General features: G+C 40.4%; 1 protein-coding gene across 1 annotated transcript; it reads left to right on the top strand.

Moving 5' to 3' along the window:
• Positions 1-921: 921 nt before the first annotated feature.
• On the top strand, positions 922-10,070 carry LOC143328530 (high-affinity choline transporter 1-like). Its single transcript, XM_076743713.1, has 8 exons — positions 922-1,105; positions 2,712-2,828; positions 3,595-3,750; positions 3,962-4,110; positions 4,223-4,366; positions 4,652-4,805; positions 9,067-9,284; positions 9,510-10,070. Exons 1-8 carry the CDS (start codon positions 922-924, stop codon positions 10,068-10,070), a joined length of 1,683 nt encoding a protein of 560 aa, XP_076599828.1.
• The last annotated feature ends 1,628 nt before the right edge of the window (positions 10,071-11,698 follow it).

The following is an 11,698-nucleotide window of genomic DNA, read 5'->3' as shown; positions in this document are numbered from 1 at the left end:
GTAGCTCTACTCTGAGCTCCCTCTGGATGTCTGAGTTCCTTCATCTATCTCTGGAGCTGAGCCATTCTGCAGAGCAAACTTATTTCAGACACTTCCATTTTAATGACAGCAGTGTTACCTTGTTCAGCTTTAGTGGCCACCATCTTTTTTCCCCCCACCTGCAACATCTTCTGCTTCTTCATCACTGTTAAAGGATAAGATTGAACATACACATTAAAGTGGTTTGACCATTCTTCTACTTCTTCATCTGTGAATGTGCAAGGTGTGAATGATGAGTACTAAAGAGTACAGTACCGAGGCCATATGGCGCCATCTTGATGATCAAGCATTAAACGTGAGTATCAAATGTCAGCATAACTTCTTTTATTTTTAATTTTCTGAAAGAAACCCTGACGGGTCTATTAATCGTCACAAAACCTCCAGAAGCCCAGCAGGCTACTGTTATGTGTGGATGAATTTGTGGGATTCATGTACAAAACTTCAAAATATTTCCAATTGATGTGCATTCCCAATTCCAAAAAGGACAAAGACAGTACATTTAAGGTTTCATGTCTGACCTTGTCAGTGTATTTGACTGTTGTAAATATATGGTTATTCTGAATTTTATGCAGTTGGGAAAAGAGCAACAAAAGACTGGGGCAGTTGTGGAAGGATCAAAATACCTGATCAAGCTTATTTGCCTTAAAGCTGAAATGATATTGTTTCCCCTGGCTTCAATTTTTAAAAGCCAACATAAATCAGGCAACATAAACCTGAAACCAGCTATTTTCGCCAGAGGGCATCAATGTATCTTTAAAGTGGAGGAGGTTTTTTCTGTCCTGTCTGTCTGGAATTCCACAGCTCTTTTCAAAAACACTCAGCTAGTTAGTCGTTTAGTCAGCCAGACATCAGCAAGAGGAGAAGCCAGTCCACTAGTCCATCATGGCCGTCAACATCCCAGGAGTGATCGTCATGGTGTTTTTCTACCTGCTGATCCTCGGGACCGGCATCTGGGCTTCTTTCAAGTCCAAAAGGGAACAGAAGAAAAGTGCAGCCACTGGAATGGATATGGCCATACTGGGAAACCGGGGCATTGGCTCGGTGGTGGGAGTCTTCACAATGACCGGTGAGGAGAGCGCATCTGACAAAACTAAGAAGGAAACTGTATCACTGGGAAATCCAAATAGTCATGATTGTATCATTAGGAAGTCATAAGATTAGGATGAAAACACTGCACAGAATTCTTCCTCACACAGCCCACAAAAGCCTCATGAAATATTAGCTTTAAATCAAATCACATTACATCTCAATTCATTCATTTACCTTAAAAAAGACAGTTGTGTGTTTGTTTTTTAACCCCCATGGCACCACATCAGAATGCTTTTTCTGGGGCAGCTTTGGGCTGTGCCTGACACAGACAGTACCCACAGTTAAATGTAAATAAAGTAAACAGTAAATAAATAAAGGCTGTCAATGTTTGAGATAATTGAGTGGTTTTGATTACTATGAGGAATGTGCAAATAAGGTTACAGGTGTGGTTGTTTAGTGTACCAAAGCAGAGTTTAAAAACTCAAGAAAGACAAGAACTTCACAAACAATAATTATTTGAGATTTCTTGCACAGTGAGATAAAATCCTGAGAATTATTTTTGTTCACATGGACATGATGTAAATGACTCAAAAATTGGCTACATTTGCATGGACTCTAATAATGTGATTACAATACAATTAAGGCCTTAATGCGAGTAAGGTGGAGCCCATGTCAATACCATACTTCGATTATGATTATGCAAATAAGCTCATAATCAGTTTAAGCTTAATCGCATTAAGACGCCTGGAGTTCTGTGATTTTACTCGCATCATTGAGGAATGTATACACCTTAATCGGATTTCTTTCCCTCTGAGCACATTGCTCATGTACAGGAAGTAACATGCATCATAACTGTCATGTGAAGGACTAAAAAAAACGTCTTCACCCTTTTCGCTGATAACGGAAGTATAACTTGGTGCCGACGGATGTTAAAACTAATGGCACCAACAATTCCACACAAAGCCAAATAACAACAAGTAGCATGTAAACAGGATTTCAAAGAACTGCCAAATCATGTGAACACCTTAATCGGAGTAATGCCTTGATGGCATTATTAGTGTCCATGTAAATGTGGCCACTGTCACTGGTTCTAATTGCACTGCAAGTACAAGACAGATATACTGGAGTTTTCACTAAATGCTGAATGTTAATGAGACAGAAAAACATAAAAAAACAAATGTTTGCCATGTCATGCAAAACAGCTGCACTGAAACTTAAGATAAGTTGACACATGGCAGGAACCAGAGGAACCTCACTCCGACTGGGTGAACAGAGGGATTGCCGAGACAATTTTGTACAAGCCCAATATGGAAGATATACTGTGTGCAAAATGATAAAAAATATCTCAGTTGATGCGGTGACCTCTCTTCAGCCCCACTGTTGGGTATTACATCACACAGATAATTTCAACAACAAAACATGTCATAAGCACTTTTTTTTTTTTTACTAAGAATCTTCTTTGAGGTATTAATTTGGACAACAGAACTTTCTAAACTGACATTAGAGTATGATTGTGACATCATGAGCTGGTCCTCATGAAAGTTTATTAATGATGGTGAATTATCACCCAAGCTTTTGTCTTCTGTCCAAATATCTGCTGTCTGTCCACTCAATGACTTGCTGTGTGTTCATCCATCCTGCAGCTACGTGGGTCGGAGGAGGCCTCATTGTTGGCACAGCTGAGATGGTGTACACGCCCTCCATGGGACTAATCTGGATAATCATGATGTTGATGGCATACAGCTCGTGTTTTATTATCAGTAAGAGCTTCAAATTACATCTGACAGGATACTGTATGTCTGCATGTGTAATAAAAAAAATTTAGCCTGATAATCTCAAAAAACATGAATTACTGCACATTAGAAAGGATTAATAATGCCCTGAGCTACCTCATAACTTGACAGAGATTAAAAAAATAAAAAATAAATAAATCTCATTAACGTTGACATGAAGTGCTCCAAGTCACCAGTTCACCAATTTAATTCACCTGTTTAAACAGTGAAGCTGCTCATTTGCAGAATATAAGCAGCTGTTGCTCAAAGGCTGAAGAGCTCCAATATGGCTGCTTTATCAAAAAAAAAAAAAATGAATCTTCACACCTTTGATCCAGATTTTAACCTCTAACAATCCACTTTGAATTTTTAAAGTGACCTGTGGAAGTGAAGGAATGTTTTAACAAGAAGTCATCTGAAACTTAGCTGTGTCGAGCAAACATCAGCAAATTATTATTGCTGCACATACTGACCCACAAAATTGTCGGCATATCTGTTATGTTACCAACAAACATGGGAGTCAAATTGTACTGTGGAGGATGAAGTATGGCACTTTCACACATGGTTATGTAGCGCAAGAGGGATCAGACCCAAATACAGACATATATAATGATTGAATAGAACTTTCTACGATTTTACAAGTTAAAAGGCTTTAAAGAAATGGATTTAAAAATTCAACTTGTTGCCGGACGTGTTCTTTTTCAACTTCATTTGACCATTTTCCAAATTGTGATCTGTCTTTATTTCAATCAAGCTGGACTGGTGTTTGTGACGCCAATGAGAGAGAAGAACTATGTGACGATGATGGACCCTTTCCATATCAAGTATGGAAAAGTTCTATCAGCTGGACTGAGCCTGGCTTCAGTTATTATTGATGTGGTCAGTTCAGCAGCAACACTAATTGCTTTAGGTGAAGTATATATGAATGCACTTTATATACATATGTTGCATAGACATTTATTCGAAAGTGTGTGTTTACACTTTCTTCATCAGTTCAGAACAACAAATCTACACATTGATGTTAATTCCTACACTGTCGATATGACTTAACTACAATGAATGTAAACTGGTTATATTGAAAGACTGGTCATAAAATTTCACTGAAAAAATGTGTTTTACAGGAGGAACCATGAGTGTGGTCCTGGATTTGCCCTTTGCTGTGTGCATGTGGATCTCTGCTGCGGTCGCCATTATCTACACAGTGCTGGGAGGCCTCTACTCTGTGGCCTACACAGATGTTATACAGCTTGTCCTCATATTCGTCAGCTTGGTGAGTTTGGCTTTTTGTTTGAAGGAACTTACACAAGATATCAAAAACTCCAAAGGATGCTTTTTAAAGTTGTGTGTGTGTTCATCATTTACCTTTTCATTTGTCTCTGCAGTGGCTCTGTGTTCCCTTTGTTATGATGAGTCCTTCCACCATGGACATTAGCCAGACACTGATGAACAACACCTTACACGCTCCCTGGATTGGTGAACCAGAGCTGAAAAAGACCTGGATCATGATTGATAACTTCTTATTCTTCGTAAGGAAGCAACAGTACAGCCTACATCAAACACAGTTCAGTCTGGTTTTAATAGTTATCTCAAAATGATGATAAATGACATAAAGATTTAAACAGTTGAAAAAGCATGTCTGTAAATGTCAAGGCCAAATCAACAATGTGATGACTGGAATTGTAAAGTTGAAGAGACGATCCCTTTCATTTGAATGAATGCTTCACTGATAATAGCAGGCAGACATTTTGCCACATTTGCCTGATGTGGACACCACGCTTGTGACTGAATTAACTGTCTGTTTCATACTGAAGGCTCTGGGGTCTGTGGGATACCAGTGTCTCCATCAGAGGACCTTGTCGGCTTCTTCCACAACAACAGCCAAGCTCACATGCTTTATTGCAGCTTTCATCTTACCGTTATTTGTGATACCTGGAATACTGCTCGGGGCAGCCACTGCATCCACAGGTATTAACAGCTTCTACATACTGGGATAAACTGAGAAAATGGTGTGTATGTTTTGATCAACACATGAATGAGTTAAAAAGTTGAATTAGGCTCAAGGACCACCGTCCATCTAGAAGGTCTGTGTGCAGCCTTTATGGCAGTCACCGTTCCATCCAGTCATGCGTCCTTGAGCAAGGCTCTGAATCAGTGGTTCTGATGTCTCTGGTGATCTCTTTGAGGAGGGCCAAGAATTTGCTCTGAGACATCAGTAAACCAATAATCAACAAATCAATAATTGGCAGTTCTAACCAAAATAAAGAAACTTGCCAGATTAATGGTTATCTGCAGAATTGCAAACACGTTTACGCTCACCTGAAAATAAAAATAAGAATTTGTAGAAGTAATGTGGCACTCAATGGTTTTTGATTATATCTATTATGTTCAACATTGTAGATCAACAATGAAGACAACAATTTTCTATTTTTGATTCTTCAGAGTAGCCATTTTTTGCTTTCATGCCCGCTTGACACAATATTGTAATTATCTTCACAAGCTTCATGCAGTTATCAACTGGAATGCTTTTCCAACAGTCTTGAGCACTTTTTGGTCGCTTTGCCTTCACTCTGTAGTTTAACAGGTAGACTTTCGTAACCTGGAGGAGTGTTCTGGGTCAATGTACTGTCAAAACACAGATGATGGTCCCACAAAGCACAAAACAGATGGGATGACATGGTGCTGCAGAATGCTGGCGTAGCCATGCTAGTTAAGTGTACCTTGAATTTTGAATAAATCACCAAGAGATTCACCAGCAATGCATCCCCACACCATCACACCTCCTCCTCCATGAAGGTTTGGTAACTGTTCATGTTGAGAATGTTATGCCTCTTTATAATATTGCAATAATGGAAGTGAGGAGCTTTCCTGTCATGATGGGTTTTAACATGCTTGCTGTTGTGTGGGACCTTTGGCTGACTGAGCAGTGAGAAAAGGTCTTATATGATTGAAATTTGACAGGTTAAATTTAATGACATTTGACTTTTTTTTTTTTTTTTTTTTTTTTTTATACATATTCCTTAAATGTAAGATTCATGTCAAAGATAACATCAAGGTACTTGAATTGTTCCACCACTTCAAGGCTCTCTCCATTGACCAATACACATGGCTGTTCGCCCTCTGCTGGCTGACGAGAGAAAAAAATGCATACAGTCTTTTTTGTGTTGAGATGCAGATATGACTCTTTGAGCCAGTGGGATATGGGTACCATAGCCGCAGACAGTGTTGCAGCAGCTTCTTGCTTGCTGATTTTGCATGTACATATAGTACTGTGTCATCAGCATATAGTCGTGCTTTAACATTTGGACAGACCTTGGGTAGATTAATGACTTAGAGGCTAAACAGAATTGGACCCAGTATGGAACCCCATGGAACCCCAATTTAGCAACTGAGGTGATTGTGAGTTTCCTATCTGTACAGCTTGTGTTCTATTTGACAGATAAACTTGTTGAAGCTACTGACAATAATGTCCAAGACGTTAGTCAGAGTACCATTCACCTGGAGCTGTACATCATTGGATTTCTTGTTCTTGTTTTGTCCTATTAACTTGTTTCTGTTTTCCCAAATCATTTTTCCATTTCCATGTGCCCCGTCTATCATTTCAATAAAAAAATCTGCTTTAGCTTTACGAATCTGTTTAACAACTTTACTTCTAAGTGATGTAAAGATATGTCGGTCACTAGTGACTCCTGTTTTTAGAGATTTTTTTAGTGCATTATCTCTCTTTTTCATTAACTTCCAAATATCATCCTTCAGCCAAGGCAGTGTTTTTTTTTTGTTTTTTTTGTTTTTGTTTTTTTACAGGGTTTGGGTTCCACTTTTTTGTAAAGTGATCAAGAACTTCCAAAACACTTTTAGTGTCACAGCTATCCTCAACTTCATTCTTCATTGTAACAGTGGACCAGTCATATTGTTGCAACGCATTCTTCAAATTTTGTTGTTCACTTTTAGGTATTATGTGATGGCTGGCAACTGTGGGGCCAGTTAGATGTTTCTGGTTAATTTTTCTTGTACACAGGGTAAAATTATGGTCAGACAGCCCAGATAGAAGATTAAGAGTTTTGTTTATCCTGTCAGAATTATTTGTGAATATTAAATCAATCATTGTTTTGGATGTATTCGTTATTCTTGTTGGACCTTGTATAACTTGAGTAAGATTGAATTTGTCTGTTAGTTGTTTCAGTTTTTTCCTATCTGATTTAATAAGAATTACCCATAAGAATAATTTCCCTTATAAGATAGCGATATTTTAGAATTATTTTAAGTTGTATGTACAAACATATCACAGTGACAGACATTTAAGAAGAGAGAGTTATATTGAGACCATACATTCAATATCTATTTCTACTGGCTATTCAACTAATGTGCACTTTAAACAGTCTTCCACATAAACCAATAGTCCTCCCCCTCGTCCAATTCCTCTATCTCTTCTAAACGTGTTGTATCCTGGGATGTTGATGGCAGCAGTTGGTGATGAATGAGTCAGCCAGCTTTCTGATATGCCCAATATATCAATATTAGAGTCGATCAATAAGTCAGTTTGTTCCGCTTTGTTCACTATGCTATGAATGTTAATATGGCCCAATAAAAGTCCTTTTGGTTTGGAACTTGAGTCCCAGATAAATTTGGCGAGTTTAAAAGAAGTGCATTTTGTTTTGTTTCGCTGGGTTCAGAGATTTCAGTCTCAGGGTTGGGATGGAACTTTTGTTCCCAGTTAATGTTGGTGGGGGTGCAACAGGACCACACTCACCACCAGGCTTCATCTGCGATGCCACCAATGTAGTTTGCAGTCCAGGTGGCAACCTAGCAACAGCTGAGTCATCCAATAAAATTAAGGAAAGTGGCCCCTGGTGTAGACAGAGTGGGGATTGGATGGTAACAGCACCAATGGCATGCGAGTCACCGATGCCCCCAGAAAGTTGTGCCACTCCGCAAAACAGCCACGCCATCCTTGCAAATGTGGCAGCATATCGGCCATGGAGCCCCATGTGCCCTGATGAGGTTAGGTAGAGCCGCGAACGTTCCCCATTGGCAGGGTCTGCATGATCCAGGCATACGGTGTAGCACCAGGGAATACTCTTGTTGAGGCTGCTGAAGTATGCAGCAGGCCAGGCAGGCCCGCATCCGATGCAGACAGTCGCGGGGCAATCATAGAGGCAATCCCTGTTGCCACCCGCACCAGTGACACAGCATGGAGCAGGCCCATCATGTTGAGCAGAGACGTCAATTCATTATCAAGCAGGTCAGGTCCTGGATTCAATTCAATGTTCCTGACTAACATCGTGATTGGTAATAAGTATAAAATGTCGTTCATCTGAGTGCTTGATGTTGTCCTCGGGTGACTATGTGGTTTGCGTGGCCATTATCAAGCAGTTTATTGAAAACACAAAACAAACACAAAAATTCTGGCAAGGTGTATTTTGCTGTCATGCCAGGTAGTGTTAGTATAACAGCAGCGCACGGAGAGCAAGAATATGGTCAGGGAGAAACAAGCAATGAATGATTTTTGCAGAGTTGCAGTAGGATTTTCCCATTGTTTCAGATTAATGTTCAGGTTCTTTTTGGATGGATTGACAAAATTAGCGAGATGTTTTTTGCGTAGAGTTGTTGCAGGACCTGCCAGTCTGCAGGTACGCACTGCCATCTTGCCTCTGTTTATCAACTAAGAAGACATCCATAGTTTTCTATGCAGTGGCGTGCTGGGGTTGTGGAAGCTCAGAGAGGGACAGGAAAAGACTGGTGGGTGAGAGGAGGATATTGGCCAACCTGACATCGATCACGGACAACCTATTCCACCCCCTGCATGAGACAGCGGGAGTCTTAAGCAGCTTCTTCAGTAATGGACTGCTGCATCCAGTCTGTAAGAAAGAACACGACCGCAGGTCCTTTGTCCCAACAGCTTTCAGACTGTTTAAATCCCATATCATGTAATGAAGCACTGTCATGCTTACTTGATGCTTCTTTCTCAATTCTACATCATACACCCACTTTGGTTTTCTCTACTGTTGTCAATGCTAATATAAGCTCACATTATCCATTTCATCTGGTGCAATTTCTTTCTCATAAGAAAATTGCCAATAGTCCTTTTTTTATGGTAATAGGATTTATATGGCATTTACTATTTTTTATAGTCCGTACAAAAATACATACACGTAGTCGTTTCTCTATTCTGAATCCTGTATACTTCTTTTATTTTGACCTCTTCATGTCAAATGTGTCCATGCCTCAGACTGGAACCAGACTACTTATGGTTCTCCATCTCCATATGAACGTGGGGAAGCAGCTTCCGTTCTGCCCATCGCCCTGCAGCACCTCACCCCACCCTTCATCTCCATTATTGGTATTGGATGTGTGGCTGCCGCTGTGATGTCATCAGCTGACTCTACTTTGCTTTCTGCAGCTTCTGTCTTCACTGCTAACATCTACAAGAGCATCCTGAGACCTCAGGTGAGAGAATGTACTTGTTAGTCAAACTACTGTTTGCTATTGTGAAGGTGTGATGTTTATTTTGAAAGAAAGGCAATGGAGTGCAGGAAAGTATCAATGGTATAAAGTGACATGGTGGAGAAACAAAGTAGGAAGAAGAGTGAAGAAGATTAGAGAGAGGTATCTGAAAGCAGGATAGTCTCAGTCTGTTGAACTGTTCTTCTTCCTCTCTTATCTCTTCTTCAGGCATCAGACAGAGAGAGTCAGTGGGTGATCCGTGCTTCTGTGGTGGTCGTGGGCTTGGTTGGTACATCACTAACCAGCATGAAGAACAGCGTCATACTGTTCTGGTTCCTTGGTGCTGAAACAACCTACATAATCGTCTTCCCTCAACTCGCCTGTGTCCTCTTCTTCAACATCTCCAATGGTTATGGGGCTATTATGGGCTGCCTGGTGGGAGTTGTATTAAGACTGCTCAGTGGAGAGCCATCTCTAGGAATAGCACCAGTCATCCACTTCCCAGGATGCACTCTTGAGGATGGGGTTTATGTCCAGTACTCTCCAGTTAAGACCATCTCCATGCTGTCTGCCATTGCTGCCATCTTGTCGTTCTCCTACCTGGCTTCTGTGCTCTTCAACAAAGGCATGCTTCCTGAGAAGTGGGATGTGTTCAAAGTGAAAGCCCACCAATCACCACAACCACTGACACCAACAGATGCTGCCACAGGACAGAATGAGAATGAGACATTGAACAGAAACGACTCTGAGATGGAGGCATCAGAGCCAATGATCAGCACAAAATGTTAGTGTTCCTGTGTGTACAGTAGTATCTGTTGTCTCCAAATAAAATATAGACCAGTAAATATTAGTGCACAGCTCAAAGTTCAACACACAAATTTCTATATCCAGAACATAAATGTATTATGTTTATAATATAAATGCATAATATGTTTAATTCATCAAAGTTGCTCTCACAGCACATTCATACAGATTCAGATTTTTCTCTCTCCGATTGGCTTCTCTATTGTGTGATTCATTGTACCTGCACAATAATAATTCTCAGTTCTGAAAAGGTCTCAAAAACACTAAATACACAAGATACAACACAAATGCACAATACAACAATACAGTAAAAGTAATGTTTGACATTTGTTTGCATTCAGGTTTCCTGTTTTTATCATTGTGGTTTTGCGAGGTAATTCTTTTTTTGTATTGGTTTTTTTGGTTGCAGTACTGCACTTGACCAATGTGACAATGTCGGTATTACAAATTAAAAGTTAAGAATATGTTCCCAATTCAGTGTGTTGTGAGTCATTGTTAGTTATGTTAGTTGTCATGGTGTGTTATCAGAAAACAACAGAAGATTTTAACCTTGACATTCATAACATATCTTATTATCTAAAGGGGGAATTTGAACTAAAAGTGTGATCTCTGATATTTATTCATTGTTTTATTCAAACCATAGGTTTCTGTGCCCATCATGAGAGCAGAAAGCTCAAAGTGAAACTGTCGGCTTTGACTGACCTATTATCATATCATTTTTGAAATCATGACGTACACTTTGAGATTTGTGGGATTTGAATAGGCAACTGAAGCCAACCAGCCCTCGATTTATCCATCCACCCACCCATCCATCCATTTGTTCTTCCATCCCCCGTTCCATTCATCCATTCACCCATTCATTGATGTGGCAGTAGGCCAAGCAAGTTAGTCCAGTCATTCCTCTCTCCCTTAAATTTTTTCTGGGTCTTGTTGGGGGAGTGTGATGCACTTATATCTCAAGTGTGTTCTCGGTCTACCCTAGGGCTTCTTAAAAGCTGAATGTAGCCCAGGAGGAATCCTGATCAGCTGCCCAAACCACCTCATACCTCAACTGACTCCTTTCAACATGAAGGAACAGTAGCTCTACTCTGAGCTCCCTCTGGATGTCTGAGTTCCTTCATTTATCTCTGGAGCTGAGCCAAGCCATCCCATGGAGAAAAGTCTGTTCAGACTCTTGTAACTGACTCATTCTTTCGGTCACTATTCAAAGCTCGTGCCCACAGGTAAGGGCTCAAATGTAGACGAATTGGTAAATTGAAAGCCCAGCTCAGCTCCCTCTTCACCACAGTGATGCACACTCAACCATATTCCTGCTGGTGAGGACACCTATAAATGTCTGTGGTAAAGTGGCAGACAAGTGTTATCAATGCTCCATTTTATCCAAAAAGACCCTGAGATACATGAACTCCTTCACTTGGAGCAACAACTGACTCCCAACCATGGCCTGAGAACAGGAGGTGCCGACTCTCATCCTGACTGCTTCACAGTCGACTGTAAACTGCTCCAGTGCACAATGAAGGTCACAATCTTCCAAAGCCTACAGAACTACATCATCTGTAACTGGTCCCAGTGGACCTCAGGACATGTAGGACTGCTGACTCCTTCAAGTAGAC

Source organism: Chaetodon auriga, chromosome 11 (assembly GCF_051107435.1).
Source record: "Chaetodon auriga isolate fChaAug3 chromosome 11, fChaAug3.hap1, whole genome shotgun sequence".
NCBI classification, from domain to species: Eukaryota; Metazoa; Chordata; class Actinopteri; order Chaetodontiformes; family Chaetodontidae; genus Chaetodon; species Chaetodon auriga.
The sequence above is the reverse complement of the archived record's forward strand: the minus strand, read 5'-3'. Positions and strand labels throughout refer to the sequence as shown.